Source organism: Labrus bergylta, chromosome 14 (genome assembly GCF_963930695.1).
Source record: "Labrus bergylta chromosome 14, fLabBer1.1, whole genome shotgun sequence".
Classification (NCBI taxonomy): domain Eukaryota; kingdom Metazoa; phylum Chordata; class Actinopteri; order Labriformes; family Labridae; genus Labrus; species Labrus bergylta.
The window spans coordinates 21305366-21323975 of NC_089208.1; the positions used below are offsets into that span (position 1 = coordinate 21305366).

The following is an 18610-nucleotide window of genomic DNA, read 5'->3' on the forward strand; positions in this document are numbered from 1 at the left end:
GTGTCAATTTAAATACAACTTAAAGCTTAAACTTAACTTAAAAATACAAAATACAAAAGAGTAGATATGAGTGGACAGTGATCGGACTAACAGATGTAAACAGATGTAACCAGAACTATGTGCAGTAAACGAGAAATAAATATATATATATACAGAGGTATGTGCAAGTAGGCTAAATACTAAATACTAAATGATAAGTTAATAAGGTGCATGGTGAATAATGGAACAAGAGAACTAATATAAACAATATAACTGTAAAGGTAAAAATTACATAAATAAAGTGACCGTAGTGCAATGATGGATAAGAAACATCAGGAATAAAGTAACCAGAACTGTATGAATACTGATATAGAAAGGATATCAGAATATTATGATTTATAGCATTTACTTGCTCTTGCATTAAAACATGACTTATTTAACAACATTATTGCTTTCATTTCAGATATTAACTGTATAATTGTATAGATGTCCTGAAGCAATTCAGAATAAAGTGATGTAGTGCATGAGACCAGATAAAGCAGAGGCAGTTAAGGAGCTGGACAGCCCTGGGAACAAAGGTTGCTCTTCTCCTCTGTGTCCTGCAGCAGGGACAGCGAAACCAGGAGGTGCTGTCATGTGTCATTAGATGCTGACATGGGGAGAGAGATTTTCCTTACATCCAGAGAATGCACAGACAAGACAATAATATTTATTAGTGGCTAAACTGTCCGAGCATGAGAAGCTGCAAATTTGAATCTCAGCTGTACACCTAGATAAACAGACATTTTTGACAATTACATATTTTGCTTTCTTATAAGCGAATTACATGTTGTATAGCCTATAACTTTAGGAGAATACATGTATATGACAGAAATAAAATTTGTCCATGGACAATCAATCTTACAAGATTCAAACACATCTTTCAGGCTACACTGAATTTTTAGACTGCTGCTGCACAGATATGGTATGTCTATTGATTCACTAATTGTATATCTTTGTCTTTTAGTCCACTATCAGCCCAGTCTCTACTTCTCTACATTTGTCTTCCTTTATTTTTCTTTGCCCTCCCTCTGATTTTGAATCAATATTCATTTCACCACTAAAACAAGTCTTGTTTTACTGCCAGGAACCAATTTTGTTCATGTTTATGCTTCTCTTATATATTCAGCCTATCCTTTCAAAAAAAAAAAATCCTTATTCTTTTATTATGAAGCTTTACTCTGCTTCTGTGTACCCTTGTTATCTGTGATCAGCCAAATTATGCAAAATAACTGATATTGAAAAGAGAGAGGGAATCTTTAATAATAAAGCTTAATTATAATACACAATGTAATTACATGGCACTGTTGGATGCTTCTGAAGTGCAATCCATGGGGTGAGAATTGGTTGGTAAAAAATGTGCATAAATTAGCAGCCGAAGGTCCCAATCATTCACATGATGAAGGCAGGCACTTGAAAATTACCATTAAATTTATAGTCTGGTCAAAAGCATTCATTGTTCCAGATGTATGCCTCTGTTGATTAAGCTTGAGCTGTCAATTAAACTGATGATTTGAGAGGACAAAAAGGTAGATGTGGCAGAGGAGTGATTGTTGGAAGCGCCTTGGTGCATGTTAACATACTATTTTGTTTTGCTCATTTTGTGGTGCGGTTTCATTATTGACAGGACAGAATATTGCAAACATAAATCACTGTCATGCTTTCAATATTAAACATTTAATAATTATCACTCCTTTTTAGATGTGGGTAAACTAACTCACAAATTGTGTTTTGTCAAATCTTGTTTTGTCAAGTTTTGAGGGAAAAAAATCAACAACCTTTCACTGCTTAGTAAGAATTGACTGTTGGTCTGTCTATTTTTCATTTTGTTTAATAAAAAGAGTTGTTGAAGAAGCAGAGTGAGATTTTCTGGCACAACTTCACCAACTAACAAGGTGCATGAAGAGTAAAAGGCTTGAAGAGGATAATATGCTGCAACACTTAATACATTTAAGCACTTATGGCAGAGAATGGTTATGATGGTGCATTGCTTAATTGGCCAAGCAGGACATAAATGATTTGTTTTCTAATTGAATTGAAGCTGGTGCTGTTTCTAATATGACTTGGTAAATTGTTCCAACAATGAGGTCCTCAGAATCTAGTTTGAGCACGTTTCAACATAGCATGTTTCCTTAATGTCTGACCATATAGGAAGGTCACTTCATTTCACTCACTACACATCAACTGATTGGTCCCTTAAGAAGTATTGAAAACCCCTTTAAAATGTGTTTTAAACAGAAACGTGATTCAGCAATGAACTCTATTCTTCAAACTGTTAGCTTTAGCAAGCGTCCTTCAGTGAACATGACTGAGGAAGAGAAACCAGACCACTTATTGAAGACAGACTCTGCAGACAGACGGGAATTTAAACTGTTTATTTTGACAAAATCTTTGCTGCAGTTTACAGACGGCGACCACGACGACCACCCTTCCTCCTGGTTGAGTCTGACGGGATCGGAGTGACGTCCTCTATAGACACCAACGAAGAAGAAACAAAGGGAGAGGAAACAGTCAAAACAGGGTTACAGCACACTTTCTAAACCCTCAAAGAAACAAGACCTTTCCTCAAACTTCACAGACTTCAGTTTTCCAATACAATAACTCTGCTGATAACTCCCTGAGGGTCACATGGACGAGGAAGAAACACAGATTTGAGTTTTCAGACATCTCAAAGTATTTTATTCATTTAAGACCAACAAGTCGTTTTAAAGATTTGAATCTATAGTGCTCCAGTTCAGTAAACATTTATTGGGAATTGTACCGTCCTACTTTTTAGCTTCACTGATGTTGTGGCGCCAAGCGTACCGCCCGAGTCTAAAGGGTGCCTGCCTACCAGGAAGTCAGGGTACGCTTGGCCGTGGAAATGCAAACAAGATCAGGATTTACCCGACCAATCCGTACTGAACCAAATTGGACCTCTAAGGATGTTAATACTAATATACTGTTGCCACGGAGACACTGATGGTCAGGGTCAGACTTTGTGTGTTGATTGACTCACCGATGCGTCCAATCTTCATGCCTGAACGAGCCAGAGCTCTGAGAGCAGACTGAGCTCCAGGACCAGGAGTCTTTGTCCTGAAACACAACCAGCACCAGGTTAATAATGATTCACTGTCAGCGTGAGGACTGTAATGATGCTAGCATTGTAAACTCAGATAACTGATTGTCACCATGACAAAAAACAGAAGACTCCTGCACCCCCTCTAGATTGCACAAAAACATCTCCAACATGTTTGTAAACCCTGAACTGCAATCAGTATTTGCTGAGGTTGTTAAAATGTTCCACTCTCTTCGTGTGCCTGCATGCATTACCTGTTGCCCCCGGTGGCCCTCAGCTTGATGTGCAGCGCCGTGATGCCGAGCTCTTTGCAGCGCTGAGCGACATCCTGAGCAGCCAACATGGCAGCATACGGAGACGACTCGTCTCTGTCTGCCTTCACCTTCATCCCACCGGTCACACGGCAGATTGTCTCCCTGGAAACACATGAGCCAATCAAAGAGTGGATACAAAAACACTTCTTGTGTGATGGAGCTCAGACGAGCTTTTAATTTAAAGTTTCCTCATCGAGGCTTTTTTAATTTATTCTTTTCTCTGGAGCAGAAAATGTTCAAGAAATTTCGTCAGAGTTCAGGGAAACATTTAGAAAAGCTGCAGCTCAAACATTTAGTGAATATCTTCATGAAGAGTCTGCTGACATGGTTTACAGACTGCCAACAGATCATTCAGCACCTTCAGGAGGAGTTCTGTCTGAACGAGCTCCTAAAGCAGTGCTGCATCTCCACACTGTGCAGCAGAAATGTGCGTTTAGGAGTGCGTTCTGTGTGTGTGACTTACTTTCCGGAGAGGTCGGTGACGTGGACGAAGGTGTCGTTGAAGGAGGCGAAGATGTGACAAACTCCAAACACGTTTTCTCCTTCAGCCACCTGAGGACCCAGACTGATGACCTGCTCCTCCTTCTTCTCTTTACCTTTACGAGGAGCCATCGTCTGAGGGTGAGAAGGGAGAAACCGTCAGAAGACGCAGAGATCAACGTTTCTAATCTGCTCATCAGTATGAGGAGATCTTCTCCCTTACTGAATCTGTTTAGTGTTCTTCAGCTGCTGATGTCACTTCCTAAAATAACTATGTAAATCTGAGTGTTCGCCTGATTGCTGATGACACTTCACTGGTCAATTCACTCAAACAAACACTGAGGTAAACACAATCAGTCAGCTGATCAACAGACAATATTCTTCTGTTCCAACTATCCTGATGCGTTCTCACATCAGGAGGCTGGAGGAGAAACTCTGGATGAAGTCAGAGTGAAACATCCAGCTGTTTGAGCTCACACTTGATAAGAGATCCTGAAGCCTGTGCTGTCTCTAAGTCTCTCACAGCTTCACACAGGAGACAGCAGAGTTTCCCTGACAGTGAGGAAACTTTCTTCTTGGTCTGTCAGGAGATTTCAACCCTCTGAGAACATTTCTCCCCCACAGACAAACAGCGGGCTAATGTTAACCTCAACTGCATTGCTGTCACACTGATGCGTTCACGGACCCCTTTATCATGAAGTCAAAACACCTCACAACACTTTAAAGTACGAGTTCTGAACCTGAGCTGTCCGGTAATGGAACCACTGGTTTACAATGGTCACATGGTGGCGGGCATGCTAACAGACATGCAAACACTAACAGTGAATATTGTAAGTTTAACAGTAGTTATAGACTCATTTAATATTCATTCAACGTTACTGGTCAGATTTAAAGCTGAGGGAATATTCCAGCTATGCTATCATTAGCATGTTAGCTCTCACCTGCAGCGTAGCGTCTCCCAGACAGCTTTATTATTTATACTTTTTATCTCTGACGGTCTGAACTTCTCAAAACGACACTTTAAACCACCGACAGCCTCCACGGACTTTCATCAATCAATTATAGTCATCATTTAATGTACTTATCCCACTCCCGTACTCTCCACTCGGAGCCAAGATGGCGACATGATGCAGAAACTCCGACACAAACGCGGACAGAAAAACATCAAGAAGCGAGTTCAAGTTTCACACAGAGAAACAATTTCTCCTCCGACAGACACAAAATGCTTCACAGATTAACCAGAGACACTTTAAATCATCGGATGTTCACCTATTAATCAGATTAAATCAGATATAACTCCGAGGAGAACTCACCTCTGTGTGTCTCTGTATGAAGCACAAACTAGAAAGGAAAGAGTTTCCGCTTCCGGGGGCAAAGATGAGGAAATCCAGCGCGGGAAACAGCTGCTGCTGCCCCCGCGTGGTTATTAAAGTAAATACAGTCTTTTAAACGTTTTATTATTTATTTAAAGATGATGTGTTTAATTTAAACGATTATATAGCCTAAATAACTCAAGAACAACTTCTGAAGATTGTTTTCCATTTAAAGAACACAATAATTATTTTATGATGATTTAGTTTCATTTATCTCTTAAATGTTCAAAGAATCTCTAATCAATCACGTTTTCTATTTTCATCTCTGATGAGAAGAAATAATAAGTCAATTAAACTTAAAGAGATGGTATTGTGCTGCTGCATAATTCAGACCTTATATTAAATCTCTAATATATAAATATTATAGATTCAGACGAAATGTTATAAATCAGTAAATATTCTAACTTATTGAAGAGTTAGCGTCCGATTAGATTTCCAGTGATGTTTATGTTCACTGTGTGAATCGCTCCTTCACGATACGATTTGTTAAATCACAGAACGATTCGATATGATTCAAACTGATCGTTGAATCCAGTATATTCCTTTACTTTAAGGAAGTGATCAAATATAATAACCAGTGCGTCATTTCAAAATAAAATGCCCTCATGTTTATAACTTTTCAAAGAGACAGGAGAATACAGAGAATAGGACAGAACTTTATTAGTCCACAGCCGAAAATTGTCTTTAGCTTCTCAAGAACAAAAAGAGAAACATGATGACAAACAAGAAAACATTCAAGAAACCAGAAGAGCGCCATCGACAACATCATATTTAAAATAATACAACATAATTTAGTCTAATAATAAGCCAGAGTTCTGGATCACACACCTATCACTTTAGTTAATTGTTCACTTTTATTGACTGACCCAACATAATGCTCCATAAATAATCGGTGTCATGTTGAACTGTAACGGCTCCCCTGGGGCATCTTAGCTCAGGTTTGGCTTTATGTCTGTTGTTGTGTTTAATCAACATCAGGAAGATCAGACCTTACCTGTCAGAACATACTACACAGCTCGTTTGTGATATCACGCATCAACTATTGCAACTATCTACTGGCAGGTCTTCCTACATACACTATCAAACCTGATACAAAATGCAGCAGCACGACTGGTCTTCAACCTTCCTAAAAGAGCACGTCATTCCGCTGTTCATCTCCTTACACTGGCTCCCAGTTACTGCTCGCATCAAATTTAAAACTCTGCTGCTCGCTTACAAAACAGCGACAAAAACGGCTCCTCCTTACTTTAACTCTCTCATCCAGGTCTACACTCCCTCCTGCCCACTACGCTCTGCCAATGAAAGGCGTCTGATCCAACCTTCACAACAGGGTCCTAAGTCTCTGAATAGACTCTTCTCCTCTGTCGCCCCCCGGTGGTGGAATGAACTTCCAAACTCCATTCGATCTGCAGAGTCTCTCTGCACCTTTAAGAAAAAGCTAAAGGCCCAGCTCTTTCATGAATACCTACTAACTTAATGATGATGGTCTCCATATTATTGATGATGATGATGGTTGTGACTAAGGTTTTTGTTGGATAAGGACGACTTATAAGATGGTTTCTATACTGATTAGAGCTCTCAAGAACTGCCGTCAATGTTGTGCTTTGCCTCTGGTCACTTCCTGTCAGCACCTGTGTGTCCAATCAGACTCAAAGCTGATCGTTTGCTCTTACTGACATTGTTCCCTTTTTTCTAGATCCTTGCTTGTGTTGTACTTACTGGTGTTGGCTTCTCTGATGTATGTCGCTTTTGATAAAAGCGTCTGCTAAGTGAATTGTAGAATTGTAGAATTGTAATCACTTCTCTGTGAAGCGTACAGACGGACTTCTGGAAAGGACTGTACGTCACTGCAGAGACTTCAGACGTTGATGTTTTCTCCTCGTGAGCTAACATATGCTAACTGATGAGCTCAGGTTACTTTCGTTAGAGGTTAAAGGTCAAACTCAAAGTCTTGTGAGTGTTAAGACGCTAAACACAGCATGCGGGACAGGAAGCGAAACCTCAGTTAGCTGGTTCATAACTTTGTGACCGGCCTACAGAGCGGCTCCATTTGTCCTGATCCAGGCGTCTGCAGACGGATTCGCACTGATTGCTTTATATCCACGCCTCTCTCATAAACACGTGTGAGTCATCCCTCAGTCGTCAGCGCACAGTTTTTTCCACCATGGAGATTTTGTGACATCACAATTTTTTTATTTCCTTATATGGTCATGTTGTTATAATGCTGAGTTCTCCGCTTGTCAGCTTCCGGAGAGCTGCCCAATCAGGAGAGAGTTGGCTTTTAGAGGAAGGGGGGTTCTTAAAGAGACAGACGCAACATTTTCACAGAAATGAAGGTGACATAAATCATGTTTTTAAACTGCTGCTTTAACGTCCCTTTGACTCTTTACTCAGCGTTATATCTGAGATAACGTACTGAACATCCTCATTGGCAGTGATATATGTTTTTATCTATAAATTATTTAAAGTATTGTATCGTGTCCTCTATACGACACACAGATATAAACTGTTACACGTTGTTGTGCATGTGATGTAATAATGTTTCTGTTACTGCTTTAAACAAGGACGCCATTACACCCTGGAATGGCAATGTTCCAATGTTTCCCAATGACTTTCCAGCCGTTATTATAGTTGAGTTGAAGGTTTATTGAAATTAATTGATGGAGATGCAAAACATATAATTTCCAGTTAAATGTGGAACTGTAAATGTAGAACCGTATGTGCTCCCCATACCTGGGCCTTCCCCTTCCTGTCAGTCGGTATATATACCCCCCCCCGTGCATTCAGTGTCCCTAGTGTTCAAAATAATATATCAAGTTAAATCTATAATTATATCACATGCCAACGATAAACATAAAATGGCTACTACACACTCACAGCTCGTTGCTTCCCGTTCAGGATCTCTTTGTGTGTTATCATGAACAGACCAATCAGAAGCAGCATTTGATCACCTCCGTTTATTTACAGAAACACTTTAAACACGATGCAGAAGAAGAAGAAATACTCCAAAAAACTACAAAAAAAATAAAATAAAAACACCCCCTCTCTCTCACACACACACTCACACACACACACACACACACACACACACACACACACACACACGGTTACACACGGAGCATGCAGCTTCAGTTAATACAGAACAATATTTATCAAAGTAGAAAAGCTGAGTGAATGAACGAGCTGATTATTGGTTCTGCAGAGCGCCAACACGGAGACAGGAAACAGAGGAGAGCGTCTGGATTTATTCTGACAGAAATAAAAAGTCAATAAAACGTTTTAATATCCACAAGTGTAAACATGATTCTTAGTGTTGGATATCTGAGTCATGGATTATTTTTGTTTTGATTTCTGTTCGTGAAGAAAATCCCAAAATAATCTGAGAGGAGCTTCAGACCAAAGTTCTGATTCAAACCTTCAAAATAAAGTTCGGGTTTTAAGCAATGTTGATACCAAAGCTGATTGAAACTTCACATCAAATAAAAATATTTAAAAATAAATAACTAAATAATAAAAAGTCTGTGTTTTTGGCAGGATGGCTAGCTAATGTTAGCATGACTCCGCTCTGTTTATTCACACTGTGACTATTTAAATTATATAAACAAAAACAAAATTCATTGAAGCCCAAAACTTGAACCCTGACACCTGGATAGCTTGTTAGCTTGCAGAAGAAGCAACATGTTTAAACATCAAGGAGCCCTGAAACAGTCTCATCAGTTCATCACTATTAGCATCCTGACCCACACATGCTATTAAATACAGATTAGCTCTTGTAGCTATGGATGATGCTAACCATGCTAACAGTTTCTGCAGGTCTGAAGCTCCTCCTCCTGTTTCCTGTCTCTCATTGCTGCAGTTTCAAACAGAGACTTCCACCTTGACGCTTTTAGCATCAAGTGAAAACATGAACTCGTCAGTCTGAGAGGACAATAAGAGAAATCCTGAATCGTCTCTTTGTTATTACAGACTGACATTCGATGGTTGGAAGTCGCTGATTTGCGTTGATGAGGATATATATAAAGCAGCCACACCCACTGAACATCTGGTAAAAACAGGGAAAACATTGTAGCATCGGTTTGTAGAATAAATCTGCTTAAGATGAATTCTTCAGTTTCAAGCATTAACACCAAATAGTTTAAAAAATGACATCTCAGATATTTGCAGGCAGCGTCTCAAAGACTTCCACCGACGATAAATCAAACTTTCAAGTGTCAGAAAAGGTTTAAGGTGAGTTTTAGAAAACACACAGAAGTCTACTGTAGAAAACAGCCATTCAGTCTGCAGCCGCCACTTGGCGTCCCGTCTGAGGTCATACTGAGTCACGCCCACGTTCACACATCAGAGCTGTGGCTTTTTCACAGCACACGTTTTTAGAGACGGTCAAGTTTAGGTGACGAGTAGAAACATGAGCGGGAACGTTACGGGAGCCCTTAGCAGACATGCAGCCGTACGTTTTATTTGAATCAGTTTTTCTGTGATCTGTTTTCTTGACTTGATCTCGTTCACCTAAAGCTGCTTCAACAGGATGACGTGTTCATTTTAGTCGTTTTTCTTGTGATCTCCAGAAATTGACTGGTTGTGACGGGAAAACGAGCTTGTTATCCCGAGATAACGAGAGAATTACGTTGTGATTTTAAGAAAACAAATGAAATTTACTCGCCAACACGGGAGTTAGCAAATGTTTTGTTTTTATTTATGACCTTTTAACGATATTTCAATTGAATGATATTTCACTCGAACATGTCATGCTGTCAGTGTTTCTAAGACGGGACGCCAAGGGTGCCAAGATGTCAAGTAAAATAAAGGCAACAGCGCCGTGGCGAACACATTCAGCGTTGCTAAGGGAACTCGTGTCACACGCTATACTGCATATCATACTAACAAAAATAAAGCCGGTAAAACACTCTACATGTGGTCTCTACAGGGTGATTCACATGAGCGGAGCACTGGAGTCCAACACTAAAAAGCTTTAAATATACAAACGCGATATATATTGAGAATAATAATCATAATAATCATAATAATATCGTCATCCTCGTAAGAATCTGATTGTACAAAGTTCTACATTCCCCTGACGGTAAAAAGCTGCTCAAAGCCTCTGAGACGAACACAAAGGGTCAACAATCGCAGAATATCAAAGACGGCACTGCCGGTGTTTTGTTAGCTCGCGGCTAGCTCACACCACAGCTCCCAATGAGGAATGCTAACAAAGCTAACGAGAGCTAAGTCTCGTTAGCGAGAGCCAAGTCCCCAGAGAGCTGAAACCAAGATGGCAGCCGCGAACGCCAAAACACAGCAGAGGCCGAAGCCGAAACACAAAACACAAATCGTGCATGCAGAGAATCACATCGTCTGTACAGAAAGTAAACACCATTACTGCAGAGAAAGAAGCTCTCCGTACAGAACCCTTTCACTACGCCGCCATGGCTCCAAAACCTCGTATCTCCAGGAAACCACCATTAAAACCTTTGAAAACAGCGACTCTGAACGAGCGGCTTCATCTCCGTGTCACATTCAAGAATGGAGGTTTAAATTTGAATCAGACTTAAGGCCCCGTGAAGATTAAAGAATAAAACAAACAGAGATATGAGGTTTCACACAGCGACCACACCGCCAACGGACCCACACAACGGGAACGCCAGAGTCACAGATCCGTCATACGGAGGCTCAGAGGAGACAAACACCTGCTTCCCATCCAACTGAATTTATTTATATCTTTACTTCTTACTTCTGTAAGAAAAGCTTGATCTTATTGGCTGATGATGCAATGAATTCCGTGCCATCTTTTTTCATTTAAACCTTCAGCCTGAATGTATACTATAATTATTATCAAACTTTTGTCCCCTCTGGATCTCCGTACAGATGACGCTGAACTGAGCACTGAATCTTATTGGCTGTCTGTTTTCAATTACAATTTAAGTAATTTAATCTCTTTTCTCTTTATCAACCTTTCCCCCCTCTCTTCCTTCCTTCCTTCCTTCCTTCCTCCCTCTCTCTCTTATTTCCTTCCTTCCTTCCTTCCTTCCTTCCTTCCTTCTTCTCTCTCTCTTCCTTCCTTCCTTCCTCTCTTAGAAGCTTCATTCTCTCTCTAGTTTTCGATATCTTTTCCATATTGGAGCCCATGAACCAGAGAGAAAGCTTGTTAAGGTACCTTGGTATGGACCAGCTCGTTAAGACACCTGGCAGGTGATTGGGCGGGGTTGCGGTCAGGTGGTGGTGGGGGTGTGGTGACTGTTGATGGAAGATCTCAGGTGAGCGAAAGATGGAAGATTGATGAGCTCTCTGAGCCCGATGGAAGCAGAGACGAGCGACCAACAAATAAATGTTAGCGTTCTGGACGTTATTAGAATTGTAATTAAATATATAAATTAATTGATGATCTTTATTTCGTTCTCCTGTTTTAAGATGCTGATGTTATTGATGCTGAGCTCAGTTTCTGACCCAAATATCTCCTTGTCACAACACATCTCTGGGCTACCCTGGCTGTAACCAGGAGATAATGGGTCTCATTAAAACAATCAGTAACCATGACGACGGCTGACATTATATACTACTATCCACTTCCAGGTGGAAACCTTGTATCTCCAGAGCACCTCTTTCTCCTTCCACCGAGGAAAGAGGAAAAAAGGACATTTTAATTATATTATAATATATTTTTTAATAGATCGTTTCCGTGGAAACATTTTTATAAACATTGAAACTATTTAGATAGTTATTGTTTATTTTGCATTAAAATAGATTTAAATCTTAAAGCATGTTTTAATTATTTGACTTAATAATATTTAACTAATAATAATTAACTCAACAGTTCATATAAATGTCAGATTGATTCTTTATTCAGAGTTAATGAAGAATCCATAAGTTCATCATTTTTTTTTCAAGTTTTGTCTTTTTAATGGGGGCGTGTCTCCTGTCAATCAACCTGAAACAGAAAGTGAGATAAGCTGGAGATATGAGGTTTCCACACAGTATAGAGCGCCACAGGAATGATTCCTAAAACCCAGAAGTACGTTAGTATTTGAGCGCCATGGGGTCTAACGTCTAAAAGTCGATGGGAATTGTGAATGGGTTTGTGGTTAGACGCCTGAAATAAAGTCTGTGGTTAACACAAGCTTAAGAGTTGTTGGAGTTTTGTTAGACCACATAAACAATGTTAGGTATTACCCCCACTTGTGAATTTGAAGTTTTTATGCGTCCTTAAAAAAGCGGTTGCTAACAAGTGGCTAAATGAGACTACAGTGGTTGTCGGGGACATTAAACGTCATCACGCCGGACACAAACACCGGGAACTCTCTCACTAGTCTGTGATGTCTCCTGTAGGTTTAATCTTTGGGTTAAGGCAAATATTAAATCATTTATTAAGATATGCGGATTAGTTTATTGGAGATCGTCTGAAGCAAAACGAGAGTGACGTCACAATCATCCGACCGTGGTGTAGCTATAGCATAACGTTAGCTTTTTACTTCTGTCGGCTGCATTAACGCTTCAAACTAAATAAAAATGGTGTTCAATTGTGAAGATTATCCTGCTGAACAAAATGCCTACGCATCAGAAAAGTGTGTTAGCCACAGAGCTTATTTTCTGCAATGATCCAAAATCCAATGCAAAAATCCCATAGGCAAATTCTCGTTAGACCCTATGGCGATGCTACTTCCGGGTTGGCCTACAAAACTACGTCATATGGTTTGTTCTCTATTACAATCTCTGTTGTGCAGCTGATTGGCTAATTATGAGGTGGGAGCGTGACTGAAGTCCAGATGAGCTGATAGGAGGAAGCTGGTTGGTTGGTAGTGCAGTTCACGGCTTTCTGTCCCCGCCCTCTTCATGCTCTATCTTGTTTTTCTCAAACTAAATCCACAATGGTTGGGTTCAGATGCCTGGCCTGCTGTCAATCAATCAGTTGTCAAGGCGACAGATGAACCATCGAAGAGCTGCCCACACCGATAATTAACTAGAACAAAAAAAAAAAAATTAGACCTGTGACTTGTTATAAACTGACCTGTGACATGTTATAAACTGACCTTGTTATAAACTGACCTGTGACTTGTTATAAACTGACCTGTGACATGTTATAAACTGACCTGTGACTTGTTATAAACTGACCTGTGACTTGTTATAAACTGACCTGTGACTTGTTATAAACTGACCTGTGACTTGTTATAAACTGACCTGTGACTTGTTATAAACTGATCTGTGACTTGTTATAAACTGACCTGTGACTTGTTATAAACTGACCTGTGACCTGTTATAAACTGACCTGTGACATGTTATAAACTGACCTTGTTATAAACTGACCTGTGACTTGTCATGAACTGACCTGTGAACTGCTCTTACTTGCTGAGCGTGGAGGCGGAGCCTGAGCGGTGGAAATGGACAATCTGCCACTTGCCGTCGCGCCGATGCCACACCCTGGTCTCCTCTGATTGGGCGGTGCGTGGTGTGCCGTTGGCATCGATATACTGAGTGACTCTGATGTAGGCGATGCAGGCGGCCTCTTCTCCAACAAGGTGGATGTGCGGGTTCAGGATGGTGGTATGGACAGGTTTACTGTTCTTTGACCACACTAAGGGGACAGAGAGACGTTACCTGTACATGTAGGACAGCTGAGACAACAGGGACTACCAACATGGCCTCACACAGCCGGGACAACAGGGACTACCAACATGGCCTCACACAGCTGGGACAACAGGGACTACCAACATGGCATCACACAGCCGGGACAACAGGGACTACCAACATGGCATCACACAGCCGAGACAACAGGGACTACCAACATGGCCTCACACAGCCGGGACAACAGGGACTACTGCTGTGTTCCATTTACCTTGGAACTCAGATCTCGGACCTGGGAATGACGTCACACCCGAGTTGACTGTGTTCCAGTTGCAAGTCGGACAAGCAGTATGGACACCTCCTGTAGTACCTTTGTTTTGTTGTTTGACCACAGATAAAACTAACACGATACTATCGGTGTGATTGATTTAATCACAAAAAAAGGACTATGCTGCTGATATACGTTATGGTTGATGCATGAAGCAGCCATTTTTAACTCGGGCTACTGAATGTTCTCTGAGTTCCAGAGTCAGATTCCAACTTCAGGGGGGCATTCCTGATGACGTATCAGACTGGCAACTCAGACTATTTAACTTCTGAGATCAAATGGAACGCAGCAATGGTCACAGACAGCCGGGACAACAGGGACTACAAACATGGGTGCAGACAGATGGCATGACATGGACTTCAAACACAGCTGTACTGCTCGGACCACAGGGACTACAAACATGGTCTCAGACAGCCAGGACAGCCAGGACAGCAAGGACTACAAATAGGCTGACCTAACCCTAACCCTGGTACCACAGGGACTACAAAAATGGCCTCAGATAGCCAGGACAACTGGGACTACAAACATGAATGCAGTCAGCAGTTATAATAGGGACTACAAACATGGCCACAGACAGCTCAATAACAACAAAAAAACAATCAGGACGTGATATTCCACTCACAGTTTTCAAAATAAAAGCGATGGAAGTCAAGGCCTTCGACCAGATTGCCCAACGCCTCGGGCTCGAATGCTGTCACTGCCGGGTCACACATCTTCCTGTGGGTGCAGTCACACTTTCACAATAAGAGTGAGACTGAAAATATATGGTATTTGATTATGTTTGTGTGTGTCTGTGTGTGTGTTTGTGTGTGTTTGTGTGTTAGTGAGAGTCTGTGCGTGTGTGTGTTTGTGAGTGTGTGTGTTACATACGTGTAGCTCTCAAAGTCTCCGTTGCTGATCGCCTCGATAAGTTGCTCCGTGACTTTAATGATGTCCTGCTTCCTCACTGACATTTGAAAATAATAATAATAATAAAACACATTAAATAAAATAAGGCAGGTTGTTGTTTTAACATCTGTTGAATAAGATCTTGTTACAGGACGTTCAGTCTCCCCCTGGTGTCTCCTCCTGGTGTCTCCCTCTTTCCCCCTGGTGTCTCCCCCTGGTGTCTCCTCCTGGTGTCTCCCTCTTTCCCCCTGGTGTCTCCCCCTGGTGTCTCCTCCTGGTGTCTCCCTCTTTCCCCCTGGTGTCTCCCCCTGGTGTCTCCTCCTGGTGTCTCCCTCTTTCCCCCTGGTGTCTCCCCCTGGTGTCTCCCTATTTCCCCCTGATGTCTCCCCCTGGTGTCTCCCCCTGGTGTCTCCCTATTTCCCCCTGATGTCTCCCCCTGGTGTCTCCTCCTGGTGTCTCCCTCTTTCCCCTTTGTGTCTCCCCCTGATGTCTCCCCCTGGTGGATTTCCCTGGTATCTCCCCCTGATGTCACACCCTGGTGTCTCCTCCTGGTGTCTCCCTCTTTCCCCTTTGTGTCTCCCCCTGATGTCTCCCCCTGGTGGATTTCCCTGGTATCTCCCCCTGGTGTCTCCTCCTGTTGTCTCCTTCTTTCCCCCTGATGTCTCCCCCTGGTGTCTCCCCCTGGTACTGCGGGTGTGAGTGACAGCGCTCTGTGGGTCTCTCTCTGTACAGGTAAGCGTGTCGTTCTGCTGTTGTGAATGTGTTTTTAAAAGTGAAGCCAAAACAGAGATCACATTCACACAGCTGACGTTTCTTTATGTCTTTGTTCATCTGTCAATCAATGTAAATAGTAAACACTGTGTGTGTGTGTGTGCGCGTGTGTGTGTGTGTGCGTGCGTGCGTGCGTGCGTGCGTGCGTGCGTGCGTGCGTGTGTGCGTGTACCTCGGGTGTCTTCATCCTCAATGGTGGTGTTTGTGCTCTCAGATGACTCCTACACAAAAACAAAAGCATGATCATCTTAATCCGTCTCTGTGATGATTCAGAGCATCTTCTTCTCCTGCTGAATGAACACACTCCCTGATCCTCAGACAGCTCCATCACCTTCATGTGATGATGATGATGTCATACTGGATATGATGTCACAGCTCCACACCTACATCATAAAAGCCAACTGTGAACCTGTCATCAGGATCACAGAGGTCAGCTGAGGTTTGTAGTAGACAGTTTCAGGGTTTGACTTTGTTCAAGGATTGTGTGTGTGTCCGCATAGTGTTCATGTCAATCTGACTGTGTTTGGGTCCGATCTAAGGTCCAGTTTACCACGTGGTTTCAGACAATACAATCTCAGATAGTTTAATAATGTAGTATCCTATATACGGTGGCGGGTAGGTGCAAGGCTGGGCAACAGCTGAAACGATGTACAGTCAGAAAAACGTGCAGCATATTCAGAAACGATGAACATTTTAACTGAAAACTTTTAAAACAACTGAAACGTCTGAAACGCGCTGCTAGAGAACCAAACGCGCTGCAGATACAGAAACAAGTGAAAAACAAACATTCAGAAACAACAGCTAAAAGACAAACGCTGCAAGTTCAGCCTTTTAAACAGAAGTACTCCAGGCCTGTAGGGGGCGCTCTGCGGGACAGTTCCTATACGGGAGAGAGTGACGGATACTGGATGTTGACACTGGGGGCGATACAGCTGAGTGGCGTTCTGTCACATGATGTGAAAATGGCGTCCGTGAGGTCGTTATTCTGACTGATACTGAACACGTGAGCCTCGTCCCTGAAGTGTCGGATTTAGTTTCTGTTTAAATCTAGTTTATTTATGTTATTCCTATCATGTTGAGGTAAATGCTAATAACAGCAAGCTAACATGCTAATCATAACACATGATAACGTACTGATGTTCAGCAGTTATAATGTTTAGCATGTTAGGATGCAAGTACGCGCTAAGTAGCAGTAAACAAAGCACGGCAGAGGCTGATGGGAATTTAAATAATAATAATAATAACATGGTTACCTTGACACCGTCAGCCTTCTTGTTCCCGCTCTTTCCTCCTGAACGAGGGATGAGGAGGAAGAGAAAGAGAAGCAGCAGAGTGAGAAAGAAAGGAACAAACGCAGAAAGGAGGAGCGACGGCATCGTGCCGACAACCTTGCAAACCTCTACGCTTTACTGCCCAGATACAAGATGGACAGGAGACTGTTCAGAGGAGGTCAAACCACGGAGTGAATAGTACCAAGGCAAGAAAACAAATAGAGATAGAGAGGATAAACAAAGGAAGAAGAAGAAGAAGATGAACAGGAAGTAAAACGTGTCAAAGTAAAGAGAAAAGTTGGTTTTTCAGTCTAAAGTTTCAGAAGAAAAAATCATCAGACTCCTTTGTGAACTCGTCTGTTTGTCTGTCTGTCTGTCTGTCTGTCTGTCTGTCTGTCTGTATGTCCGTCTGCCTGTCTGTCTGTCTGTATGTCCGTCTGCCTGTCTGTATGTCTGTCTGTCTGTCTGTCTGTCTGCCTGTCTGTCTGTCTGTCTGTCTGTCTGTCTGTCCGTCTCTCTGTCTGTGTGCAGTGACTGACAGAGAGTCAGTGCTGCAGACCTGCAGCAGTGAAACAGGCAGACAGGTGGGGGTGGCGTGGGATGGGGTGGGGTGGGCGGGGTCAGTCAGAGGGTGGAGGTTAAATTTAGTCGAAGCTGCTGATAGTTGAAGAGCAGAAACACATTCCTGCTGACAGACAGATGAGGCCCAGGGGCCACAGAGCAGAGATAACACACACACACACACACACACACACACACACACACACACACACACACACACACACACACACACACACACACACAGGCTCAGGTTGTTATTGAGACCTTTTTGTTGTTAACCACAAACAGCTGTGACATCACTCTCTACACACACACCAGGCTACATTCATAAAAACACAGATCAGACCTCACAGAATTTTATAAATTATTATATTTTCTGTTCTTTAAGTTTCTGTTAACATCCAAACATTGCGCTTACACGGGCAGATGGATCAGACAGCCTGATTGAGAGTATAGCGCCCCCTGTAGAGATTACTGAATAACGAGACAAAATGTCTGTCTCTGCTCTCCTGGAAGCATTTTATTGTGAAAAGCTGCTTAACATGAAGGACTTCCTGTGGTGATGTATGATCACAGACACGTCTTCTGAGTCCTCATGGCCTCTAAGAACTCACATCTACTGACTTTGTACAAAGATGATGGTTCTGTTGTTTTTATAACACCGGTGTAACGTTTTAAAAAGTCACCATGTTAACTGGTTCCTTTGAGCGTAATGCGTCTGTGGTCGTAGTGGTTACAACAGATGTTAAAGACAGAAAGTGTTCTTACGAATGATGCTTTGTCAAGTTTTTTTATTGTAACGTCAAAAACACAAATCATATATGACTGTAACCATGACAACCATGGACGCATTTAGCTGAAAGTCACAAGTTAACACGGTCGCTCTTTAAACAGCCACACCGGTGAATGTTAGCTTCAGTTATTTACAGTAATGACAACAATGATTGTGAGGCAGCAGTAGATCAGCAACTCCTGTTTGTAATCAGTAATTTGGT

At 41.9% G+C, this 18610-nt stretch overlaps 2 protein-coding genes across 4 annotated transcripts in view; both read right to left on the reverse strand.

Annotated features, from left to right (window-relative positions):
* Positions 1 to 2378: 2378 nt before the first annotated feature.
* Positions 2379 to 7151, reverse strand: rps14 (ribosomal protein S14). 2 transcript variants are annotated; one of them, XM_065962665.1, is made up of 5 exons: positions 6963 to 7151; positions 3854 to 4005; positions 3331 to 3492; positions 3017 to 3093; positions 2379 to 2487 (listed from the first exon to the last, which is right to left on the reverse strand). In XM_065962665.1, exons 1-5 carry the CDS (start codon positions 7134 to 7136, stop codon positions 2420 to 2422), a joined length of 633 nt encoding a protein of 210 aa, XP_065818737.1. In that variant the 5' UTR covers positions 7137 to 7151; the 3' UTR covers positions 2379 to 2419. The 2 variants fall into 2 exon arrangements, with proteins under 2 accessions (XP_065818737.1, XP_020488919.2); XM_020633263.3 differs by lacking the exon at positions 6963 to 7151 and adding an exon at positions 5184 to 5289.
* A 1034-nt stretch (positions 7152 to 8185) lies between these two features.
* Positions 8186 to 18610, reverse strand: part of camk2a (calcium/calmodulin-dependent protein kinase II alpha) — a 31324-nt gene continuing 20899 nt past the window's right edge. Inside the window, exons 13-18 of one of the 2 annotated variants that reach the window (XM_020633276.3) lie at positions 17037 to 17074; positions 15956 to 16004; positions 14995 to 15070; positions 14747 to 14841; positions 13578 to 13806; positions 8186 to 13194 (exon numbers count right to left, since the gene is read on the reverse strand). In XM_020633276.3, coding sequence (XP_020488932.1) covers positions 13191 to 13194; positions 13578 to 13806; positions 14747 to 14841; positions 14995 to 15070; positions 15956 to 16004; positions 17037 to 17074 — 491 coding nt within the window. In that variant the 3' untranslated portion in view covers positions 8186 to 13190. Of the gene's footprint in view, positions 13195 to 13560; positions 13807 to 14746; positions 14842 to 14994; positions 15071 to 15955; positions 16005 to 17036; positions 17075 to 18610 lie in introns of both variants that reach the window. The other variant, XM_020633277.3, reaches the window with a different exon arrangement.